Genomic DNA, 26,360 nt, shown 5'->3' with positions numbered 1-26,360 from the left:
CGTCTATGAACTAGGGACAAGAGAGGTCAAAATCCTGCTTTTGATTCACTTCCATGTGAGATCCTCGGGGTGTAACAGTGATGGAACGAAAGTCAGGTGGGAAACACAAAAGTCTGCAGATGCTGCGATTGTAGTAAAACAGAGAAATGCCGGACTCGCAACGTCCACAAGAGGTAAAGATACGTTGCTGACATTTCAGGCCCAAGCACTTCTTCATCGTCTGAGTGAAAAGCAGACAGATGCCTGAATTAAAAGGCTGGGGAGGAGGGAAGGAAGGGCAGGGGGAGGAACACAGGCCGACAGGCAACAGGTGTTAATTGGACATGGATAGGAGGATGGGAGAGGTGAGAATTGATAGGGGGAGAGGGGTGTTGCTCTGGGAATGCAGAGCTGGGGGAAAGGAGGCAGAGGGATAGATGGGCGGGGGTGGTGGACTAATGGAAACTGGAAAAGTCAGTGTTAATGCCATCCAGTTGGTGGGTGCCAGACAGAAGATGAGCTGCTGTTCCTCCAATTTACAGGTGCATGAGACCATGGACACACCTGTCAGCAAGGGAATGGGGAAAGGTGGCATCCAATGTGTGGGTGGCCTCAGTCTGGCAGTTTTAACCTGAAATCAGATAGTAAAGTCTGCAAACACTGGAGTTGAGTGCAAGGCAAGTCATGCAGCGTCCACAGGATATCCTTTGCTGAGATTCTGCTGCACATTTGTGTATGAATATCCAATGTTTGGATTGCGAGTGACGGGAAGGTTGCTGAGAACTGCAATGCGCTCGGTGCTGCTGAACTTCTGAGAAAGAAAATAAATATCAGAACCAGTGGTTAAGGCACAGACATCATGTGGGCCATTCATTGTGAAAACACAATTGTGCACTCTCACCCAACATTGGAACAGAGCCTGTCCGTGCCTTGTGTTTCACCCCTGGGCCTTGCTGTTGGTAAATGCCATCCATTCTCCGTTCCCCTGCTAAATGAGCTGTTCCTCATTTGGCAGTGAGGATGGAGAGGTGCGAGGTCACAGAGGTCAGACCTGTTCTCTGTCCGACATTAACATATCTGAGCCATCAAACACTTCAATGAATGATCATCAGTAATGGAGCTCCGACCAGTGTGCACTGTTTTCCTTTCTCCCACTGTTCTCTCTCAGCCCACCCACCCCCCTCAAAAAAGCCCCCTCCATCAAAACCAAGATGTGCTTTGCTAAGTTTCAGAATTTAAACTTTGCCCTGGCTGATAGCAAGAACTTGATATAAAAAGTCAGATCCATAATTTTTGAATTCCATTCAGGATCCCACAAAGTGAATTTTTTTTTGAAGCACAGTGAATGGGGAAAAGTTTCGCCTGCTTGTGTGTGACTTGCATGGGCTTGGGAATAAGATCCAAAGCCGGTGAGCCTGTATTGCTTGAGATGGCTCTGGACAGTTTATTTTACACATTAAGGTTAAAACCTAGATTTTTCCAAACATTTTTTCATGTTCACACTTTGTCCCTCCAGGACATTGAATATCCTGTGCCGTGGGACAGCACAATGGGACTGCAGTTGACTCCTAGCCAGTAATTATCATGTTTTACTGAATATGCTTTATTTTAGAAAAGAAATCCATGTTAAAAACTGACTTGCATTTTCCCTGTTTCTTCACTTCCATTGCATTTGTTCCAGTGATGAAGTGTTCGACCAGCTACCTCCTTCCTGAAGCATGCCTCCCCTCTGCCATTGTGGCGCGGCTGAAGCTCTCCTCTCTGGGAGGGCAGACACATTTACTAGGACTTCAGAACTGAGTGGCAGGCAAGGTTAAACAGGTTAGGAGCATAGAAAAATGAGGAGAAATTTGACAGAGGTGTACAAAATTGAGGGGTATTGATAGGGTAAATGCAAATAGGCTTTTTTCCACTGGGGTTGGGTGAGACAAGAAATAGAGGTTGTGGGTTAAAGGTGAATTGTTTAAGAGGAACTTCTTCACACAGAAGGTGGTGTAAGGAATGAGCTGCCAGCAGAGGTGGCAGATGTGGGTTTGATTTTGACATTTAAGAGATCACAGGAAAATAGATGGATAGTGTGTGGGGGACCATGGTTCAGGTACAGGTCGATGGGACTAAGTGCAATAATAATTCAATATGGACTAGAAGGGCCAAAGTCCTGTTTCTGTGCTGTAATGTTTTAAGGTTCTTCCTCTGTTTACTGCACCTCTTCTCTCACCCTCTTTCCCCCAGGACAAAACCCCAGCATTCCACCCCAGTAGTCTTCTCCTTCAACTTTTATCATTTGCCATTTCCCCATCTTCAAGCTGATCCCACCACTGAGAAACAAACCGCTGCTTAAGAACTCAGCAGGTCGGCCAGCATCCGTGGCGACAAGAGACGATCAACATTTTGGGTTGTGCCTGTCAGGGCTGAATATGTGGTGGGACAATGGTATAAACTTAGGAGGGGATGGGGTGGAAGGTGGGGGAGGGGTAGGAGATAGGTGGATCTGGTGAGGTGGGAGATGGAGAGGGGAGATTTTAGGCTGTAATTTTAGCCTGTGGTGGGTTAGAGCTGAAAACGGGAAAAGAATTGGGGAAAATGCAGGAAGCTGGGGGAAGGGGGAAGATGGAGACTGGAACCAGGCAAGGGTGGGGTAAGGGACAGAAGAAACCAGGTGGGAGGGTGATGGGCAATGGAACGAATGGGAGAGTAATCTCAGTAATGGTAGGGGATGAAAAGGAGAGTGAATCTTGGTGGGCATGGGAAAGGAAAGGTGATCTGAAATTGGAAAATTCACTGTTCATCGTCTACCCAAGTGGGACAAGAGTTGTTGTTGCATGTTTGAGTGACCTCCCTAAGGCAGTAGAGAAGGCAGCAGACAGATGGGTCAGTGCAGGAGTGAGAATGGGGGTTGAAATGGTAGCAGCTCAGAGCTCAGGTTGGTGATCGTGAACAGAGGCTGAGGCTCTGTAGTACCTCCCCTTATCTACACGGCCTCAACAATGTGAAGGAGGCCACATCACAAGCACCAAATGCATTGTCAGGTTACAGGAGGTACACGTCTGCTTCAACTTGGAGGGCTCTGGTCCCTGGGAGATGGTGAGGGAGTAGGTGCAGAGATGAGGGAGAATGCCAGGGATCAGCGAGAGATGAGCAGACTGATGGGAGTTGGGGTGTCATGGAGAGAGTGGTCCCAGCAGGAGGAGATATGACTGGTGGTGGAAATCTGTGGCAGCTGGTGGATTTTATCTCTCTGGTGGTTGCACCTCTCACCATGTTCCAAGTATCACCTTCCTAACCCTGCTTCAGCTCTCCCTCCCACCTCTTCACCTGATGATCTTCCCCCTCCTCTCTTGGTTCAAATGCATGGTCTTTTCCTGAAACTTCAGTCTTTCTTTTACCTCCACAGATGCTGCTTGACTTGCAGTGCTTTTTTGCTCCAGATTCCAGCAGCACCTGTGTCTCCAAAATTCCACTACCAGTCACCTCTTCCCCTCTCCCCATTCTGTATTTCCCACCCTCCGTTCTCAACCCCAGGACACCTCCCTATGCATTCAACATCTGATGATTCAACATCTGACTCCTTCCCTTCCCACCAGGTGGGGCCCACGAATCATTCCAGGTGAAAGATTGGGTCACTTCTAGTCTTGGAAGCATTTCATGTTCACAACATGGGAAAAGATATTCTTGCAAAAACCAAGGATGTTATTGGAACCTCCCCCCCCCCCCCCTGCAATCAAGAACAATGCAGTTTGCTTTTCAATATCGAGGCTGTTCCTCTCGCGTCACCTCTGGAGTTTAGTTCCGTTGCCCATGTTTGGACCGAGGCTGTCTCTTCTCTCTTTGGCTTGGCTTTGCGGACGAAGATTTATGGAGGGGGTAAAAGTCCACGTCAGCTGCAGGCTCGTTTGTGGCAGACAAGTCCGATGCGGGACAGGCAGACACGGTTGCAGGGGAAAATTGGTTGGTTGGGGTTGGGTGTTGGGTTTTTCCTCCTTTGCCTTTTGTCAGTGAGGTGGGCTCTGCGGTCTTCTTCAAAGGAGGTTGCTGCCCGCCAAACTGTGAGGCGCCAAGATGCACGGTTTGAGGCGATATCAGCCCACTGGCGGTGGTCAATGTGGCAGGCACCAAGAGATTTCTTTAGGCAGTCCTTGTACCTTTTCTTTGGTGCACCTCTGTCACGGTGGCCAGTGGAGAGCTCGCCATATAACACGATCTTGGGAAGGCGATGGTCCTCCATTCTGGAGATGTGACCCACCCAGCGCAGCTGGATCTTCAGCAGCGTGGACTCGACCGAGGCTGTAGTGAATCGGGAACACAGCAACTTATGCAGAACTCAAACTGATCATCTGTGAGCAGGTGATTGCTGAGCGAGACCTGTTTGATAGCATCATCGACGATCCTTCCACTATGTCACTGGGCATGGGGGGGAGGGGGGGTGGAACTGGCCGGGTTGGATTGTCCTTCCTATTGTGGGGCGTCCCTGGGCAGTTCTCCACACTGTTGGGTTGATGCCAACGTTGTATTTTTATTCCATTAATATTTTCACTCTAATTTATGCTAATTTGGGTTTTAAATTTTTGAGATCAACAGTGGGATAGTTAATGTAATTTAATTTAGCCCTCAAGCCCATGCTGCCCAAATACCCCAGTTAAACCCTCGTATGTTTTGAAGGGTGAGAGGACACTGGAGCACCCAGGAAAAGCCCATGCAGACACAGGGAGAACAGCCAGACAGTGCGGGATTGAAACCCAGGTCGCTGGCACTGAAATAGCGTCACGCTAACTGCTACACTAACCATATCACCCAAATGACTTGGGTGAACTTATTCAAGTTATCTTTAAATGTTGGTGGTTTTGAGCCTTCTCCAGTAACCCGATGCTTGGTGTGAGTCCTTTGACACCATTACCAGCAGCCTACAGACTGGGTTCCTCACCTCAGGTTGTCTCCTTTGCTTCTCCTTCTTAAATGGAGGGTGTTCTCTTTTTTCTGGTGCCCTGCGCCAGTCTTCAGCTTCCCTAGTGTCTGCAACCCCTCGAGGCTACTGTTGAACATTGGCGACACCATCTTGAGCCCAGGCGCTGCAGACACAGGATTGTAACTCCTTTAACAGGCTGTATAAAGCTTATGTGGAGCCATCAGTAGTTGGACTGGGCGGCAGATCCCTGCAGAGGAGCGCTGGGTCTCTGCTCCCTGGTCCAACCCTCAATATCCCTCCCATCCATGTAGCTATCCAATTTTTGTTTTTAATGTTAAAATGGAACCTGCATTCACCAGTTTAGCTGGTTGTTCCACACTCCCACCACTCTCTGTGTAAAGAAGTTCCCCCTAAACATTTCCCCTTTAACTCTTAACCCATATCCCATTTTGTCTCGCCTACCCTCAGCGGGAAAATGCTTTGTCTGTCCCCCTCATAATTTTAAATACCTCTATTAAATCTCCCCTTATTCTTCTACACTCCAAGGAATAAAGCCCTAACCTGGTTAACCTTCCCCTGTAATTCAGTTCCACCAGCCCCGCCACATCTCCATCGGGCACACTGAACTCAAAACGGTCAACCTGTTTACCTACCTCGGCTGCACCATTTCATCTGATGCAAGGATCGACAAAGAGATAGACAACAGACTTGCCAAGGCAAATAGTGCCTTTGGAAGACTACACAAAAGAGTCTGGAACAACAACCACCTGAAGAAACACACAAAGATCAGTGTGTACAGAGCCGTTGTCATACCCACGTTCCTGTTCGGCTCCGAATCATGGGTTCTCTACCGGCATCACCTACGGCTCCTAGAACACTTCCATCAGCGCTGTCTCCGCTCCATCCTCAACATTCATTGGAATGACTTCATCACCAACATCAAAGTACTCGAGCTGGCAGAGTCCGCAAGCATCGAATCCACGCTGCTGAAGATCCTACTGCGCTGGGTGAGTCACGTCTCCAGAATGGAGGACCATCGTCTTCCCAAGATTGTGTTATATGGCGAGCTCTCCACTGGCCACCGAGACAGAGGTGCACCAAAGAAGAGGTACAAGGACTGCTTAAAGAAATCTCTTGGTGCCTGCCACATTGACCACCGCCAGTGGGCTGATATCGCCTCCAACCGTGTATCTTGGCGCCTCACAGTTCGGTGGGCAGCAACCTCCTTTGAAGAAGACCACAGAGCCCATCTCACTGACAAAAGAGAAAAAACCCAACACCCAACCCCAACCAACCAATTTTCCCTTGCAACCGCTGCTACCGTGCCTGCCTGTCCCGCATCGGACTTGTCAGTCACCAACGAGCCTGCAGCAGACGTGGACATACCCCTCCATAAGTCTTCGTCCGCGAAGCCAAGCCAAAGAAAAAAAAGAAAGAAGAAAGAATTCTGGGCAACATGGTTGCAAATCTTCATCGCACTCTTTCAGAGAGGCAATCATCTACGGCCACTCTCTGGCTTCTCCTGCAAAGCCAATGTTTAATCAGATTTACTACCTCATCCTGAATACCAAGCGACTGAATCTTCTTGACCAACCTTTCATGCTGGACCTTGCCCAAGCCACCATCTTGGTGTTTGGGTGTTTGTTGGTCAGTTCTGTCGAGGAGGCACGATGGTTTTGACAGATTTCCTGGGACTCCATCCATTCCACAGGAACTACCATATGTACTCCCTCAGGACATTGTGTGCTAAGCGCAAATGAATTGTAGAAACCTCACAAGTTGATCCAACAAGTGGTTTAGAATGCCAACAGCAGTTTGGCCTTCATTGCAAATGTAAAAGATCCAGAGAACTGAAAAGCTGCAGATGCTGGGATCTTGAGCAGACAAAGAACTCCTGGAGGTCTATCAACATTTTGGGCCAGGACCCTTTATCGAGCCTCGAAGGGTCCAGCGCTGAAATTTGGACTATTTCTACCCACTGATGATATCAAACTGCTGAGTTCCTCCAGCAATTCTTTACCTGTTTGAAAATCTGGAGGTTATGCTGTAATTGTACAGAATGTTCATGAGGCTACCCCTGGAACACTGCGGACAGTTTTGCCCCTTATCTTAATAAAATGTAGTCACATTGGAGGCAGTACAAAGGCAATTCCTGGAATTAGATGATTGTATTAAGAAAGACTAAATAGTTTGTGCCTATATTTTAGAAGAATGAGTGGTGATCTTCAGGGCATTGATAGGGTAAATGTTGGGATGTTTTCTTTTCTAAAACCTATTTTATAATTAAGTGATGAACACCTTTTATTCCACACTGGAAAAAAAAACAATTTTTAATCATAAAACATCCATCAGCTGTTGCACAATAACCAATAATGACTGTCACACCAACTGCACCATGCTGCGAATAGTGAAACTACAGGACCAAGTGACTAGGTGCAGGTATTTTCATTAGACGGCAAACCAGCATAACTTCGAAAAATCGTAAGTCGAACCACCATCATAAGTAGATGTATTTAAAGCAGAAATGGATGAATACTTGGTGGTTTGAGGTGTATGGAGAAATAAAATAGAAGAGGAGTTGATCAATATGAAGTGGCCTCCTGCTCCAATTGTGTTCACATCCTAATGGATCTGTGGTCAGAGGTGTTCTGTCAGGAAGGTCAGGCATTGCAGCAAAGTCCACCTCCTGCACTCTTCAGCCACCCGTCCACATTTCCCCACTTGGAATTTGTCCCTGCTTAAAAAAGGCTGACCTTGCAACTTGGGAGTCCTGTGTCTCACAATCATTCCTATCATGGCGTGCCACGCTTCCTTCCGAGCTCTGTTCAAATAATTACCGTTTCACTTCCTTGAACACAGATTTCTTTGCCAGAGATTCAAAATCTCCTTTCACACCACCAATTAAATCTGAGTTAACCTGGCAATATCGTGGGTCAAATCACGCAGTGTGAAATGACATAACCGGGCAGGGCAAGTAGATTTCAACTGGGCTCTGATACATGGAGGGAGCAAGTGTCGGAGCCCGGCCGAGTTAACTTACCAAAAGCACATCCCATTTCCTAAAAAGTTGGCAGTGAGAAAGGGGCTAATGGCTGGGACAAGCCTCAACCCCCGGACATAACAGTACTTCTACTGAGAAAGCTTTGTTACCATCTCACAGGTTTATTTTATTTCCTAGTTTATCCTGGATGAACTGAAAGTAGGGGGCAGCCCAGCTTGATTGGAAAGTAAATATCAATTTACTTCTCTCTTTTGCTTCTCTGTCTCTGACTCAGGGACACCAGGCGGTTTCTGCCGATAGCCAACCTGCCTTGTGTTAGACACAAGCAAATTCCATTTAATATTGCACTTTTTATTACATCATCTTGAATCTTATAATTTAATAATTCGAGAATAATTCTAATTGGCCTTTCATACTGAACACAATATAAATTCCACTGGCTATTTGCTTGTATCTTCTTAAAATGGTACATTGAACCAGATAAAACCAATGTAAGAAATATTTATTCCTTTGTGAGTGTAGGCTGTAGATAGTAAAGGGGGCAGATCATCTGCAGCTAAGTTAATTAAACTTGTCTCGATGGTGGAGATGATAACTGCAGCATCAATTCTGTGGGGCTCTTGTCAAGGCTGTGTTATTTTAAGGTAAAGGTTTCCACTGTTAGATGGTGCACAATAAATAATGGTCTGCAGTGGATCTCCTGATAAGTGGTAGCTCTCAGCTTTTATGGGATGATCTAAATGCTCTACAAGGTTACCAGAAACCATTAAAACAGCAAACGATGTGCTTTTGTTTTAGATGATCCATTAACAGCAGCAGCAAAAATAATGCAGTGAAATAGGAGAACTGCCGTCCAGAGAGGAAGTGACTTTATCTGATTTTGTATTTAGTTTTGGAGCTCTTTTCATAATTGTAATTTTCACTGTTGTGTCTGAAATTTCTTAGTTGAAATCTGGTATTTTTGTTGAAGTCTAAATTCAAAATGACTGTAAAAATGCTTCTACTGCAACACGTTTCAACCATATGCTCTTCCACACAGCGATGTTGGTTGGACAATTTTGTTCTTAATCTTTTTCATTAAAGTTTTTTCCTTCAGTGAAGTGTACCACCAAACCACTTCACGTGCCAATAACCATCCTAGATAATTCATTTATTTAATTTAAAAGCTAATTACAAGTACTTTGCATTATGGAATCTATAATTTGTCAATCTCATTATTTAATCTTTTAACTAAAGGGAATTTACAGAGGCATGGACCAGATTTTCCTAACATTTGTCTTCTCAGACCTTTTGATGTCGTATGTCAAGAAAAACAGAGGTTCTGTCCACTCCAAAGCCACTGGAAGAACAAGTAACGCAGTCCTGCATTCCCGTATTCCTCTCCTTGCACAGAGGAATGAGCCTTCACCCTCCTGCCTTGTGGAAGTATTGATCATTCATTGCCTTCACTTGTAGCTGAAGGCCTTTGTGGAGTGGGCAAGGACAGATAGTTTCAGAAATTTAAATCTTAGACATACAGCACAAAGTAACAGACTTTCTGGCCCATGCTACTCAAATACTCCAATTAACCCACAAGGATTGGGAGGAAATGGTTGGAAACTGGGGTTCAAATCCTGCACTATATGTAAGGAGGGTGCATGTTTTCTCCATGTCTGTGTGGGTTTTCCCTGGGGCTCTGGTCTCCTCCCACTGTTCGAAACTTGTGGGGAGGGGGGGTGGTAGGTTAATTGGGTGTAAGTTAGGCAGCACAGACTCGTGGCCCAAAATGGCCTGTAACTGCTGTATGTCTAAATATTTTTTTTTAATTAAATTTAAACCAGGGGCCCCTGAGGAAACTCACACAGACATGGGAGAATGTGCAAATTCCTAACAGACAGCACGGGTTTTGAACCAGGATCACTGGCGCTGTAATAATGTGGCACTAATCGGGGCGCCATGAGTTTCACCATATACCTTATTGCCATACATTTTGATAATCACTTGTTCATCAGCTGCATGTAGAAATCAAGCCAAGGTTTCTCCGATGGTGTGGGCCCAGCCAGCCACTGGACCCATTACATTCTCTGAAAAACACAACACTGGAGAAACTTAGCTGGCCGAACAGTGTCCTTTATATGACAAAGTATGGAAAAAGGTCATAGGCGCCTGAACAAAATGGTGAGTGTGTGGTCGCCTGCCGACATTTTTCCATACCTTGATGAAGGGCTCAAGGTCAAAACATTGATAATGTACTTTTATATTTGCTACATAAAGTACAGAGCACTGTTTGACCAGATCACCATGTCCTACCCTTGAAGGAGGGTGAGAATGGTGATTCAGGATTGATGAGCTGCCTCTGACTAGAGAGTAACAAAATGAACCAGTTCTGTGCTCCTGATTGCTATCTAGTGACCTCTGCTGGAACACATTCTGACGTGGGCATTCTGAACAAATCGCCTTGATTTGTCTGGGCTCAGAGCTGCCAGGAGGTTGTGGAAACTACCTTGTTAGAATTCTGCACCACAGTGGGTGATTTGGTGGAAGAATGCGATGGTGGAGAGGAGATGTTTTTATTAATTCTGGAGCTAATTTGTTAATTATAATCCCATTTTGGCATTTTTATATTACAGCTGTATCTAAAAGACCTGAACATCAATTATCATTAAGCATTATACTCGTCAAATAAATGTATTTGTATTCTTTGGTAAATGAGGCCGATCCTATTTCATTTCTGGTCGTTTAGTAGATTCTCCATTTTGAATTTTCTAAAAAGTATTTTTAAACTGGGCATTCCCATCCATACACATTTCAGAACACACTGTGTGTGAAAGCCATCAAAGTGCCAAATGATGTTGCTTTGCGGTTCTGGAAAAGAAAATCTTAAAACTTTATAATGCTGCAGAGTGATGAATTGGTTGCATTTACAAAGAGAGGCCCCCTGTGTTAAGATGCATTGTGCAAACCATTGCTGTAAGCCTATCTCTCACTGAGGAAGGGCAATTCTGTGCTGACATTAGACCTTTGCTTGTCTCCATTTAATGGAACGATGACCGATTCAGGGGAACCACTCAGCAGACCAGCAGACATTTTGAGCTGCTTGACAGTATGATAGATGGTTAATGTGGCCATCCTCTGGAATTCAACAGGTCAGCAGGGGTCCCATGTAGATAAGTTGTTTTGTAAAAGGATTCTTAAACCAGTCACCCCAGGGCTTTAGTTTGTGGTTTGATTTTGTTCCATTTTTTTCCCAGAAGAATGGTATTGAAAAAATACAGACAAGAATGCAGAAGCTAAGTGTGGTTTCTTAGTTTGATCTTGATTGCTGTGAATACTAATTGGCTTGATTTCTGAAAATCTTTTACTTTCTTCAGCCCAGGAAACCCTCAGAAGTGTATAATGCTTCTGACAGGATTTCTGACAGAAACAGTTTGAAGGGCAAAAGGATTCTGGCGAGGCCAAAAGTTCTGCCTTTGTTTGCTGCAGTAAATGAATTGTATTGTATCAGAGTTTACAGAGGGAGCTGCTGATGGGGAGACGCTGTTGTGATAAACTGGGTTGATTAAAGGCATCAAGTGAAAACACGACACTGGAGAAACTCAGCAGGTCAAACAGCGGACTTTATACAGCAAAGATAAGAATACAGAACCAATGTTTCGGGGTTGAGCCCTTCATCAAGGTGTGAGCAAAACGTAGTCAGGTATCTGAATAAAATGGTTGGTGGGGGAGAGGTAATACAGGTAGGTGGATAAGGGAAGGAGAGGACAGCGGGGGAAGGAGGGATGGCTCTGAATGGAGAGGAGAGCTGAAGGAAAGAAGACAAAGAAAATGCAAAAACAATCTGTTTGGACACTGCCCTTGAATATGGCATCACTGTTGTTGAGTACGAAGTAAAAAGCGTGATTGACTTGTTCATGCTTGACATGGAGGTGTGAGGGAGGTGAGGATGTACAAGGTGCAAACTGGTTGGAGATGTTCAGTACCTTACAGTGAGAGAATTCAAACCAGGTCTGAACAAATATACTGAAATGATTATAAAATAACACTGGATATCAAAACTTTCTCATTTCTCTTTTTTAGACCCTCGAAGGAAGTATCACATGCGTTTACTGGCATACAATGATCTAGGAGAAGGTTACCAGGCAGACCAGACTGTGAGCACACCAGCATGTGTGTGTAAGTGACTGGCGCTGGCAATGTCTTGTGTTCTTTTCTCTGTGGTAAACGCCGTAACCTCCATTCCTGAAAGGCTTAATGATGGAAGAGGAGGTGGGGTCGGGATGGTGGGGGCTGGCGGCGTGCATCTGGAAGTGGAGGTGGGGGTGTGGACACGGGAGGGGGTTGGGTGAGATGGAGAGTATATTTCCTGTTCCCATTACCCAGTTCCTTCAGTGATAAGTATTTCATGACTGCGTGTCTTATGAAAGAAAATGAAATACTAGTGTTTAGACATTAATAAGAATAACATCCAATCGTCCAAACAGATGCCTGAAGCAAAACACAACCTGCTGGAGGAAGCAGCATCACAGATCCACAAAGTGTAGAAACAGGCCATTCGGCCCAACCTCCCTTGCTGACCAAAATCTCCCACCCACACTAGTCCCACCTGTCTGTGTTTGACCATACCCCTCTAAGCCTGTCCTTTCCATGAATCTGACCATCTTTTTTTCTTAAACAACTGTCTCTGCCTCACCCAGCTCCTCTGGGAGTCCATTCCATGCACCCACCACCCTCTGTGAAAGGTTTCAGCTTGAATTGTCAACGTTCTTTTTCTTATTCTGATGCTGCCTGACCACCAGCAGATCGTGTTTGTTTTTGTGGAATTTGTCTGAAAATTTCTCAGAAGGAAAAGCGACATTGGAAAGTGGGAGGAAACAGGCTGTACTCTGAGAAGTGAAACATCACACAATTCCAAATCCAATTTCTCATCTCAGAAATATGGATCCATACATTCATTCTTCGTAAATTGGATAGCAGCTCTGTCCCAGCCATTTATTTCAGACCTTTGAGTGCCTTTTGATGAATAGACATAGGAACAGAAATTGGCCATTCAGCTCATCGAGCCTGCCCGCCATTCAATTATGAGCTGATCCATTTCCACTCAGCCCCACTGCCCAGCCTTCTCCCCATAACCTTTGATACCCTGGCTGATCGAGAACCTGCTAATCGCTGTCTTAAATGATACAATGACTGGCCTCCACAATCACCTGTGGCAATGAACTCCACAGATTTACTACCCTCTTGCTAAAGAAATTCCTCTGCATCTCTGTTCTAAGCTGATACCCTTCAATCCTGAAGTTGTGCCTTTTTGTCCATAGGGAAACAACCTTTCTACATCTACTCTGTCCATATCTATCAATGTTCAAAATGTTTCACTGAGATCCCCCTTCATTCTTCTAAATTCCAGCAAGTACAAGCCAAGAGCCTGTCCTACGATAACCCTTTCCTTCCTTGTGATCCTTCTTTGAACTATCCACAATGTCAGTGAGGAGCCCACTGTTCACCAAGTGAGGTCTCGCCAGTGCCTTATAAAGTCTCAACATCACATCCTACTCTTATTTTCTACTCCTCTGGAAATGAGTGCCAGCATTGCAAGTTTACCTTCAAGCCGTCCCGCACAAGGACTCCCACATCCCTTTGCATCTGAGTACTTTCAATTTTCTTAGTTGATGAAAACATCAGAATTTTCCCAAAACTTTTTTATGCTTTCAAAACCCCAGCGCCTTATTTGAGCAAGTTGATTTCCCTGCAGAGGTTAATTATATATTCTTGGAGCCCAGCATCTTATTTTTACAATCCTACTAAGTTGTTCTATATTCAGATGTTTTGAAGATCAGTGTGCAGTTTATTTTGGCTACTTCTGAGCATCTTCTCCCCGAATTTGCATACAGCTGTTAACTATCAAAATATTTTTTTTGCTTTTCCAGGTTTATTTGAAAACTAGAGATAATATACTTTGTGGTGTCAAATGAAAATGCAAACAGTATTTCTAATCTCACAACATATTGCTGTGTGTTTAAATATTATTAAAATCTAACCGGGCTGAGTAATGTGTGCTTTTTTTTCTGACAGCTGTTCGGGACCGCATGGCACCTCCTCCACCCCCTCCTCATCACTTGTACGCAAACGCCAATAGTTCATCTTCCATCTCCTTACAATGGGGGAAACCAGCCTTCACTGCAGCACTGATGATCAACTACACCGTCCGCTGTAACCCTGTGGGCCTGCAGAATGCTTCCCTGGTCATGTACCTTCAGACGTAAGTTGATTCCTGCCTCTAAAGGCACAGATTGGGTATTGATTAATTAAAATGGCAGGGCAGCATCTTATCAATTGCAGTCGCTTCGTGCTTGTCAGTTTTTACACCGTAGAAATTGTGTTGAGAGCCAGTTTGTTCATAATTTCTGAGATGGCTGTGCCATAATTAAACCATGCCTCTGTATTTGAGAGGAAGCTATTTGACACATCAAAGCATTGACTAGCTTGTATGCCTTCCAATCAACTCTTGACTTTGCAAATATCTTTATATAAAAACTCAAATCAACGTATGTAGGCCCTCCAATAAAACAAAATCACAAATTAAAAAGTAAAAATAAACCCCCCCCCAAAAAAAAACTACCAAAAGGTAGTAATCCCCTCAACAAAAATTGGGTGTGGGTCACCCACCAGTGGCTGATGACTGATAAAGAACTTAGTGCAAATCTCCCCCTCCCCGACCATACACTCAGTAACATCCAAGTATCATGATAACAAAAGGAAAAATAAAATAAGAAAATTCTTCTTTTCATCCAAAAGACTCCAGTCTCGAAGATCCCATTTCGGAAGGAGGTGGACTCTTTCCATTCCCATTTTTCCTGAACTTCTCCCATCTCATCTTCAGATAAATAAGCATGTCAGATAACAGAAGTGCTAGTCATCTTCCTGGTCTGGCTCCTTTGAGAGAGCTGGTTTACACTCCACAGAATCGGGGCTTGGGACACCTCTCAGGCTGAAGCTTTCAACTAAGCAGGGGGTTTATGGATGACTACCTTAAACTTTTATTCCTAATATTCATTATGATGTGATACTAAACAACCCTTAGTTTAACAATTCTGAACTATTTTTATTCTGTGATCAAGTCATATTGGAAGCAGGTCTGTTTGCTGTGGTATGGATCTGCGTGTTCTTCTACGACCATGTACTGAGGAGACTTGGTTCAGTGCCATTTCACATCGTTCTGGGCATGTTGCCCAGTACAAAATATTTTTAGCCTGTTGTCTTGGTTTTTTTAGCTTTTCTTAACTGTTGACCCTATTGTTTTTAATATTTTATTTAATCAACAAGTAATTGAGAATGATATACCCAACTATATAATAGAATGTTAACAAATATATGTTGAAACTATATATGAAAAAAACTTTTTTTACTAAAATTAAAACCCTTCCCCCCCCCAAAAAAAAGCTATTATAATCCCAGAATCTAAATGCAAAATGTTTCATTAAAAATAATCACATTTAATGAATTCAGATTGCATCAGTTGACACTCAGAGATGTCATAAAATCATTATTTCTTCAGGAAAAACTTCATGGAATAGGAAAAATATAAAAATTAATTTTATAATTTTAATTTCACAAATCTAGTATAAGGATCCCAAATTTGGAAAAATAAAGAATATTTTCCTCAAATTGTACGTAATTTTCTCTAAAGGAATGCAACTTTGAATTTCAGCATGCCACCTCTCTAAAGTTAGTGAGACATCAGATTTCCATATTAATATTTCTTTGCTCTTACTAAAGCCAAGTTAACAAATTTCAGTTCAGAATCTGACAATTCAGTGGTGACACTTTCAAAGTTACCTAACACGAATAATTTGGGATTTAAAGGAAAACCCACCCCCATTACCCATTGTAAAAATTTTAAATAGAAACCCCAAAAGGATTAACCTTTGCACAGGACCACATAGAATGAAAAAAAGTTCCAATTTTTGTTTCATATTGATCCGATAAATTCAGTTTCCATCTATTTCATTTCTGAGGATATAAAAAATTATAGTGGAGTAATCTATATCGTCCGTTAATAGTATTTGTCATAACTTTGATGACCTATTCTTGATTCAAGGATGCACGATGAAACCATCTTGTCTGAATCATCTACTGTATCCAGTGCTCCTGTGTGGTCTTCTCTACATTGGAGAGACTGGATGTAGACTGCTTTGTTGAGCACCTTTGCTTTGTCTGTGGCAATAGTGCGGACCTCCTAGTGACCACCCATTTTAATTCTGTGCCCCACTCCCACGCTGACGTAACTGTCTGTGGCCTCCATAAATTGGAGGAACAACACCTTGTATTCTGTCTGGGGACTTTCCAACCAGATGACAGTAACATTGACTTCTCAGATTTACACAAAGCCCCTCCCCGTCTCCTTCTTTTCCCCATCCCTCTGTCTTCTTCCCTTTCAGAATCAGAATTTATTACATGAATAAGTCAGGAAATTTATTGTTATGCAAACATTCTTATAAACCACCTTACAACAAGAAATAAAAATAGTGCAGGAAAAGTCAAGTCAGGCAGTGTCTTTGGTTTATTGATCGTTCAGGAATCTGATGGCAATGGAAAAGAAGCTGTCCCTGTGCTGCTGAGTGGTCATCTTTAGGCTCCTGTATCTTTTTCCCAATGGTAGCATGGTGAAGAGGGCATGGACTGGATGGTGAGGGTCCTTGTCTTTCTTAAGACATCAGGTCTTGTAGATGTCCTCAATGGAGTGGTCCAATGCCCGTAATGTCACAGGCCAAGTTAACAACCCTCTGGAGTTTTTTTTTGTGATGAGAGTTGGCACCTCCATACCCGACAGTGATGCAACCAGCCAAAATGCTCTCCACGGTCCACCTGAAGAAGTTTTTGAGAGTCTTCAATGACATACCGAATCTCCTTAAACACCTCAGAAAGTCTAGGCATTGAAGAGCCTTCTTCGTGATTGCATCAACATGGAAGCTCATCAGAGATATTGACACCCAGGAATTTGAAGTTCTTGACCCTCTCCACTGCTGACCCCTCGATGAGGACTGGGTCGTGTTCTCCTGATTTCCTCCTGAAGTCTACAATCCTCCTTGGCTTTTCTAACATTGAGTGCAAGATTGTTGGCGTGACACCATTCAACAAGCTGATCTATCTCCCTCCTGTATGCTTCCTCATTACCATCTGTGATTCTGCCGACAACCGTGGTGTTATTTGTAGATAGCATTGGAATTATGCCTGGCCACACAATCAAGGGTGTATAGTGAGTAGAGCCACTGACTAAGCATGCATCCTTGAGATACACCTTTCCCCACCCCCTCATTTTCTTCCCTCTTCCCCCCCCCCAGTCACCTTCCCTCTTCCACCACCCCCAGTCTCCTTTCCTTCAGTTCTCCACCCCATTCCCTCTCCATTCACAGAGCTATCCTCTCCCCTTTCACTGTCCAGATCTTTCCAATCCTTGTGCCTGTAACCCTGTGCACCTCCCCTCGCAGTTTCATTCAGCTGCATGCCTGCTTTTAATTCATACCTTGACAAAGGGTTCAAGCCCAAATGCTGCAGGATCTGTTGGAATGTCATCTTTGCATTCTGTTAATACAGAAAATACTTATTTTCCTTTTCAAGTCTTTTGGAAGCTTCCCATAGGTAAAATACAATCAACACAGGCCACAATATAATTCATCCTGCATTCTTTATCAGGATAATACTGCAGGAGGTTTGGAAATAAACATGACTGGTGATCATTTTGAAAACTGCACGTGCATACAAAAATCATGAATGGGATTTTTAAAAATTTAAACAAGAAAGTCTGCAGATGCTGAGGGAAAAACACAAATGTGCAAGAGAAATGCATCATCCGTAGGAAAGTAGTTGGATTTTTACAGGAGGCGTCGCTGAGTTGAGCAGAATACTTACTCATCTGTTATGTTAATCCTTAATTTTCAGCTTGGTACTTTTACTTGAGAAACCATTTGGATGGTTCCCTGTTCCAAGAACACAGCCCAGCTGAACCAACTATTTCACATTTAATTAGAATTTTGTACTTAACATGCAAAGAAACCCCCAAACTAATACGTTGATCCTGTTTTCCATATACAGCTATCAAAACCATGCCCAAATAAACTTCTCTTATAATGACATCTTGTATTATTTCTGCAGGTCTGAAACACACATGCTCGTGAATGGTCTGCAACCCTTCACCAAGTACGAGTTTGCAGTACGTCTTCATGCAGACCAGCTCTCCAGCCCTTGGAGCCCAGTGGTTTATCAGCTCACGTTACCTGAAGGTAAGGGCTGTCACCTTGAGAAAAACCACAGACATCTGGTTAAGAAGTTTTTACCCAGATTCAAACTTGATTTTGTTGTGTCAAATTTGTTTTTTCCTTTGGCATATTCCACGATTTAAGGGATTTTGATGTGTGGTATGATTTTTCTAATCGCAATTTTAAACGCATTGTTACTAACAGGCCATTACTGAGTGAGTTGGGTTCTATCTAAAAGGCATAAGTAATTGTAAACTGTGCTCCAATACGCCGCAAGATTGCCAACCACACCATCGCTGTTGGCGGAATAACTGGAAACGATCAGTCAGAATATAGGATGGAGATCAGGAACCAATCGGGTTGGGTGGTGCCAGAACAACCATCTTGCTCTCAAAGTCAGCAAGACCAAGGAACTGATTGTTGATTTTAGGAGGGGAGACCATTGATGGGATGGAAGTGGAGAGAGTCAGAACCTTCAAGTTTCTGCAAGTCCATATAAGTGAAGACGTCTCCTTGACCATGCACATCAAGGCAACCAGGAAGAAGACACACCAGCACCTCTACTTTCTAAGAAGTCTGAGGAGATCTGGCATGTTGTTGAACACTCCATCAAACCTCTACAGGTGCGCTGTGGAAAGTAACTGACTGGTTGCATCACAGCCTGGTGCATTAACTTGACTGCGCAGGGACACAGAAAGCTGCAGAAGGAAGCAAACACAGCCAGGTTGATCACAGACTCCCGACACACCCGCCCTCCATCCATTGCAGAGATTTATGTGAGGCAGTGACTCAAGATGGCAGCCAACATCACAAAGGACCCCCAGCACCCTGGCATTAATCCCTTCTCACTGCTCCCTTCAAGCCTGAAGACCAACACCTCTAGGTCCAAAAACTATCAGGCTTTTGAACCACTCCTTGTTAAACTAATCATTAACTGCTCTGACACCACAAGAAGACTGTCTGCACTATTGTAACCCCACTTCTTTCCATGCTAACTGAATATTTATTATTTTTATATTTTGTATTTTTTTTAATACTGTATATTGTTTCTTTCATCAAGGACCTGTTTGGCTGCAGCAAGTAATAATTTGGTGCATATGTACTCTGTACAACATGTATGATGATAAACTCATTGTCATAATGTATTCTGAATAAAACTAGATTGGACAGCAAAGTTCCTTGAGGGTACTCCCAAATTTAGTACTAATTGCCAATCTTTATGAATAAGTGGGATTGAAGGTTGGCTAATAGATAGAATGGAGTGGCAATAAATATAGCTTTCAGGTTAGCAGGCTGTGATGTGTGGGATACGTCAAGGATTAATGCATCAGGCCCAAATCTGTTGCAACAAATTCACCAAGAGCAACGAATGTTATATTTCCAAGTTGGTGGCCCAAAATGATGTGGAAATATGTTACACAAGGAGGTGGAGAGGTTGCAGATAATTCAGCTGCTAGTGTGCGGACAACAATGTGGCAAAGGAAGTCCAAAGTAGGACAGGTGAGGTATCCACTCCAGTGGGAACATGGAAATTCTATGTTTGTATTTCAAAGAGGGCAAGGTGTGCAAACAGGCCAGTGCAAAAACTGGCGTACACCTATGATTGGTCAGCATGAAGGCAAGTGGTATGTTGACCTTAACTGTGGGAGGATTGGAGTTCAAAAGTAAAGATGTCTTAGCAGCAATTATCGAGGGGGGTTGGTGAGACCATGTTTTGTATGATTTTAGTCGATTGCCTTTTTTTTCCAGAGGAAATCCATCAAAGATTCATGAGACCCTTTCTTCAGGTGAAGGGTCTGATGAGTGAAGAGGGACAGCAGGTGTGGCCTCTGTTTGGTAGAGTTTAGAAGAATAAAGCAGTGATCTTATTGGGACATAAATACTGAAGGACTAAACAGGATTGAGGGGAAAAAATGTTTAATCTGGCTGTGAAGTCCAGAATTAGGGGTTGTGTTTTCACATGAAGGGGTGGTCCATTTAGGTCCGTAACAAGAAGAATATTCATCCATAAATCTCTGGAATTCCTCATCCTGGAGGATTTTGAGCTTCTTGTCAATTGCATTAAAAAAAAAGATCAGATTTTTGGAAATTAGTGAGCATGAAATGTTTCAGAATTTAATAACCTCTTTCCAAATCTTGCACAAAGTCCTGATCTATATTGTGATAATATTTTGGACTGCCTCGATATCTTGGTCTGCAGTTATGGCTATTGCTTCACAGTTTTATCAATTTTTCTTGCAGCTCCAACCCACCCACCTTCAGGGGTCAAAGCCACTTTGATAGAGGAAGGCACTGCTCTCGTTTCTTGGAAACCCCCTGAAGATACCCGCACAGCTATCACCCGTTACACCATCCTGTACGCTTCCAGGAAGGCCTGGATTGCAGGCGAGTGGCAGGTGCTCCACAGGGAAGGTGAGCTTCACTCAGCATGTGTACTTGTTCAGATGGAAAGCCTGAAGCTGTTAATGCCTGGATGTGAACTCTCATGTCAGGTTAATTAATTAAATTGAGAATCTCAGGATTATGTAGACAATTCATTTGAATTAATTCAAGGCATAAGGACCTTTCATCTACCAACTTCCTACGGTCAATTGTGAGTTTACTCCCTAAACTAACTAGAAAATCCATATGGCCTGATGATTCCGATTGAACAGGGCCTGCAGACTGGTTCTTCTGCACATTGAACCTGGACAGTTGGCACCATTGAGTTGGGTTATAGCATCTGGGTGGGCAAGTTATTTAAATGTTTATGGCTTTCAGAGTTGGTGTGTGTTTACATCTGTCTCACTTCTTAATATTCGGGACAATATATTTATACTGGCCTAAATTTGTTATTCTTGTTCTGAGGAGAATGCTTAGATGATTTGTACGAGGCACAATGCAAAAGTTGAAATATACATCAAACATTTATGTCTAGGGTTCAGTACAAGAGCATTTTTATTCCCTCTGGGTGTTATAAGTGTGCCCTAGTGATATTTTACTGAATTGTTAAATCGTATTTTAAGGTTAAGTCTATTACTTGTCAAAATACAACCAAATTCATTTCACAATATATAATATGAATAAAATGATTATTTAATGTGAGGAGTTACAGAGAGGACTGATCACAAGTTTGGTTTGCCTACATCTCCATTTATAAGCTCTTGAGTAACTGTGCTTTCACGGTTATTTGAATGCCAACATTAATTACACATTTGATATCTTCCCCTGACCTTGCATCTTGGACTGGTGTCAAAAGTATGTACAGCTTGTCCCATTTGCACTGTAACTGAAACTCTGTATTTTCATTGTTGCTTGGTTCTGATTGTGCCAGATCAGAGACGGACTCACAGATCCTTAATGTTCTCCGAAGAGTGAGGGTGTGCGTAACAGTAGACCTTGATCACACGGGGTCATTTTATATTCTTGCCATGTTTCTTCTTCATATAGATACTATTATAAAAATGTTTGTTCATTCATGGGATGTTCTGTTGTGTTCACTATTGGCCATCTCTAATCGCTCTGGAGAAGGTAGGATGCAGATTGTTTTCTCAGCTGTGAGACCGAGGCCCAATGATACTGGAGGAATTTTGTTAAATTTTCAATTCCGGGTGATGTGAAATGTTCCTGTTCACTTGTTGTCTGGTTCCTGGTGGACATTGTGAATTTAGGAGAGATGGGGAATTGATAACCGGAAGACGTGGGTTTAAGAGGAGGGGGGAGAAATTTAACAGAAACCCAAGGAGTAACTTGTTTGTACTCAGAGGGTAGTGGGTGTATGGATGAGGTGGTCGAACCAGGGACTATTGCAACATTAAGAAAAAAAATGAACAAATGCATGGATGGGATGGGTTTAGAGGGATAAGGGCCAAACACAGGCAGATAGGACAAGTGTGGGTGGGACATTTTGGTCAGTGTGTGCAAGTTAGGCCAAAAAACCTGTTCCACCTGCACAATTCAGATTTCAGATTTATTGTCAGAAGACAGTGTTACAAGATATGTTAGAATAGTTATGGGTAAAATATGACTTTAAAAGAGATAGGTTGTGGGGGTTTAGCTTAGGTTACACTTCACAAACAGAGTAACATCTCAATTAAAATGCAAGAGCTTTGCTGAAGTGAGACGTTGTGTCACCAGTGACTTTGCAGAGATGATGGAACTGCTTTGGAAAGGACTTCACAAGGAGGTGCAAATGGAACAAAGTCTTGTTCAGATACTGATAAAATCTTTCAAAGATTGGGTTTTGAGCCCTGGTTTTTACAGGCAGAGAGAGGAAAAGCAAACAGGTGATTTCTCGTTTGGAGAGAGAGAAGTCAGTTCTACAGCAGCAGTTGAGGCTGCAAAATGGCAAGCTGGCAGGGTTGTTGAAAGACCCCATTTTGAAGATGGGTTGTGGGTTCTGAGCTCAGTCTGTACAAAACCCTTGTAGTCCTTACAAGAGGAAATGGCTGGCTAGAGTGTTTCTAAGGGAAACAAGAGGAACTCTGTGGTGACCTGGACGAAGAAGTTATCATTTGGAAAACCCATGATGGGGCAAATTTCTTTGGCAAGACACTGAAGTGACTGATTGGAGGATATCAGTTTGTGTGTGTCCCAATAAGCAACAAATTTCTCTCTGAAACCAACAAGAATCTTCCTGAGTGGTAACCATTTACCTTTAAGCACTAGAGCCTGGTGGAAATTGAATTCTGTGCACAGTATACCGGTGAACTTGGAGAAAAATGAATGATTGGATAGTGACACAGAGAACTTTCCTGAACATATGCACATTACCCGTCTTCAAAATGGAGTCTTTCAACAAGCCTGCCAGCTTGCCATTTTGCAGCCTCAACTGCTGCTGTAGAACTGACTTCTTTCTCTCACTCTATCTCTCTCTCTCTTTCCAGAAGATAAATCACCTATTTGTTTTTCCTTTCTCTGCCTGTAAAAACCATACAACTTCTTACAGGGCTCAAACCCAATGTTTGAAAGATCTTATTAGTATCTGGGGACTTTGTTCTATTTGCACCTCCTTGTGAAGTCCTTTCCAAAGCAGTTCCATCATCTCTGCTAAGTCACTGGTGACACAATGTCACACATCAGCAAGGCTCTTGTATTTTAAATGAGATGTTACTCTGTTTGTGAAAGTGTAACCTAAGCTAAACCCCCCACAACCTATCTCTTTTAAAGACCTATTTTATCCTTAACTATTCTAACATATCCCGTAACAACATACATAACATCACATACAACCGAGATTCCTTTTCCCTGTGGCTGCAGCAGAATTACCACTAATTAGTAGTGCAAAAATAAACTGTACACAATGTAAACATATAAACAAACAAAAGAACTGTAAACACATAATGAATTTAAACAAACTGACTGTGCAATACAGAGAGAACAAAGAAAATCAGTGAATGCACAAGGTTTCTTAAACAAATCTCAGATTGACTTTGTTGTTGAGGAGTCTGATGGTGGAGGGGGAGCAGCTGTTCCTGGATGTGGTGGGGCAAGTCTTTGGTGAGGTCTTTGATGATTGCTGTTGCCCTCCGATGGCAGCGTTCCCTAGATGTTCTCGATAGTGGGGAGGGTTTTGCCTGTAATCCCCAGGGCTGTGATAACTACCTTTTGGAGAGCTTTATGGTCAGGGGTATTGGTGTTCCCTTGCCAGACAGTGATGTAGCCGATCAGCACACTTTCTATCACACATATGTAGAAATTTTCCAGGGATTCTGATGCCATAACAAACTTCCACAAACTGCTGAAGAAGTAGAGGTGCTGACGTGCTTTTTCACGATGTAAATGGTGTCATTGGTGTGTTAGGTCCAGGAAAGATCCTCCAAGATAATGATTCCCAAGAACCTAAATGTGCTCACCCTCTCCACCTCTGATCCCCCATTGATCATTGTACACCACTGGCTTTCCTTTCCTGAAGTCAACAATCAGCTCCTTCGTTTTGGTAACATTGAGTGCGAGGTTGTTGTTGATGAACCGTTCAGGCAAGTTTTCAATCTCCCTCCTGTATGTGGACTCATCCCCTTCCTTTGTACAACCCACTATCAGCAAATTTGTAGATGGTGTTTATTGGCTTACCAAGCCACGTAGTAGGTTTAAAGAGAGTAGAGCAGGGGGCTAAGAACACAGCCCTGTGGTGCTCCGGTACTGATAGAGATTGTGGAGGAGAAGTTCTTCCATTCTTCACTGATTGTGGTCTGGAGGTGAGGAAATCCATGAGCCAATTACACTGGGGATGTTAACTCCCAGGTCTTGGAATTGCTGATCAGTTTTGAGGGGATGATGGTGTTAAATGCTGAATTGTAGTCAATAAAGAGCATCCTGATGTATGCGTCTTTGCTGTCCAGGTGTTCCAGGGCTTTGACCAAGTTGTGGGTGAAACAAGTGAGTTATCTTGTCATTTCGGGTTTGTTGTGTGAGATGAGGTTAAACAGACTGGACCTATAATCCCTCAAGTTCAGAAGGATGAAAGGTGATCTTACTGAGGTGAACAAAATCTTCATAGGGTTTGACCAGGTAGATGTTGCATTGATATTCCCTTGGCTGTCTCAAAGTAAGATGTTGACCATTTTGGATAGAGATGATAAGTCTTAGAATTTTCCACCTAAGAGGTTCGTGCTGGTTCAGTAACTTAAGGTATTCAAGGGAGAAACTATTTGATGGATTTTCATATTATTGAAGGAATCAAAGTGGGGAAAATGCAGGTGTTGAATAGTGAAGCAGGTAAGAGAGGTGACCCTGCTTCTATCTCATAGTCAAGAAGTGAAGAATATTCATTAAATATTCCAGACATTTTCCTTGGAGATTATAAAAATATTTCTGGGAGTCAGAAACTGCATCAATGGTGCAGAACACCAGCCTTGAACCAGCTCCTGTTACATCTCACTGCTCCAGATAGATAATATGGTCAGAGGTCAGCTCAGTGGCAGAATGTCACAAGGAAGTGAGGTATTCCTCTCACTGAAGATGTTCATTGGCTTGTGTGAGCAGCCCTGATGAGGGGATATGGCTGTAAAGTTGACTTTGTCCCACTGATGGTGTTCAGCCCACTGAGTTCCTCCAGTGGAGTGTGTGTTACCATGTTGCCTGCTCCCCATCACCCTGGCTGTGAATGACATCTGGCTTTTGCCGCTGGAAAGAACAGGTTGTGCAGAACAAGTTCTGTCAGGCCAGGACTACAATCCATTACCCCTGTACAGCCAATTACCCCTATACAATCCGTTTCCCCTGTACAGAACAAGTGCTGTCAGACCAGGACTACAATCCATTACCCTTGTACAGCCAATTACCCCTATACAATCCATTTCCCCTGTACAGAACAAGTGCTGTCAGGCCAGGACTACAATCCATTACCCCTGTACAGCCAATTACCCCTGTACAATCTGTTTCCCCTGTACAGAACAAGTGCTGTCAGGCCAGGACTACAATCCATTACCCCTGTGCAGCCAATTACCCCTGTACAATCCATTTCCCCTGTACAGCCAATTACCCTTGTACAATCCATTACCCTTGTACAGAACAAGTGCTGTCAGGCCAGGACTACAATCCATTACCCCCGTACAGCCAATTACCCCTGTACAGAACAAGTGGTGTTAGGCCAGGACTACAATCCATTACCCCTGTACAATCCATTACACCTGTACAGCTGATGTGAGGCAAATGTTGGGTAATTTAACAATCTTCTCCACATAAAACAAACTTTAATCCAATTTTTTACTGTACTCTACCTTGCTGAGTTTGTACCAGTGATCTGCCAGGTATATTCATTTCCATTTGGGAGAAGTCTGATATTTTGAAGTAGGCAGCTAACGAATCATTTATTGTCTTTGTTTTCAGAGAATCCTATCACCATAAACTACCTGATCCATGACTATTACGATTGTTTTTAGGAACAGTCACGATGACTTTACTGGAGAACCTTGTTCCAGAAAACGTCTATCTCATCCAAATATCTGCATCAAATGACATAGGAGATGGACCCTTTTCCAATGTCGTAGAACTGGTGATCCCTGCTCTGGAGAATGTGTACTTTAATCAAGGGCCAAAGTGGTCTGGCTCTCTCAACAGTGCAGAGGCTAAAGGTAAGTAACCCAGTGTTAGACCTTTCTCACAGTAGATTAAATGGGCACACTTGTCAGTAAGGTGTTGACAATCTCAGCTACGAAAAGAAAATGCAGGAATTTAAACTGGAAACAGACTGCAGACACCGTGATCTGGAACAAAAAGCAAACTGTGGAGGAACTCAGTGGGTAAGGCATGTCTCTGGAGACAG

At 43.3% G+C, this 26,360-nt stretch overlaps 1 protein-coding gene across 7 annotated transcripts in view; it reads left to right on the top strand.

Moving 5' to 3' along the window:
- prtga (protogenin homolog a (Gallus gallus)) overlaps positions 1-26,360 on the top strand; it is a 232,761-nt gene that overhangs the window by 180,251 nt on the left and 26,150 nt on the right. For all 7 annotated transcript variants that reach the window (XM_069911024.1, XM_069911022.1, XM_069911023.1 and 4 more), the window contains 5 exons: positions 11,940-12,035; positions 13,932-14,118; positions 18,012-18,139; positions 20,357-20,527; positions 25,978-26,169. In XM_069911024.1, coding sequence (XP_069767125.1) covers positions 11,940-12,035; positions 13,932-14,118; positions 18,012-18,139; positions 20,357-20,527; positions 25,978-26,169 — 774 coding nt within the window. The remainder of the gene's footprint in view (positions 1-11,939; positions 12,036-13,931; positions 14,119-18,011; positions 18,140-20,356; positions 20,528-25,977; positions 26,170-26,360) is intronic.

The sequence above is a fragment of the Narcine bancroftii genome, chromosome 14 (assembly GCF_036971445.1).
Source record: "Narcine bancroftii isolate sNarBan1 chromosome 14, sNarBan1.hap1, whole genome shotgun sequence".
In the NCBI taxonomy this organism is placed as follows: Eukaryota; Metazoa; Chordata; class Chondrichthyes; order Torpediniformes; family Narcinidae; genus Narcine; species Narcine bancroftii.
The sequence above is the reverse complement of the archived record's forward strand: the minus strand, read 5'-3'. Positions and strand labels throughout refer to the sequence as shown.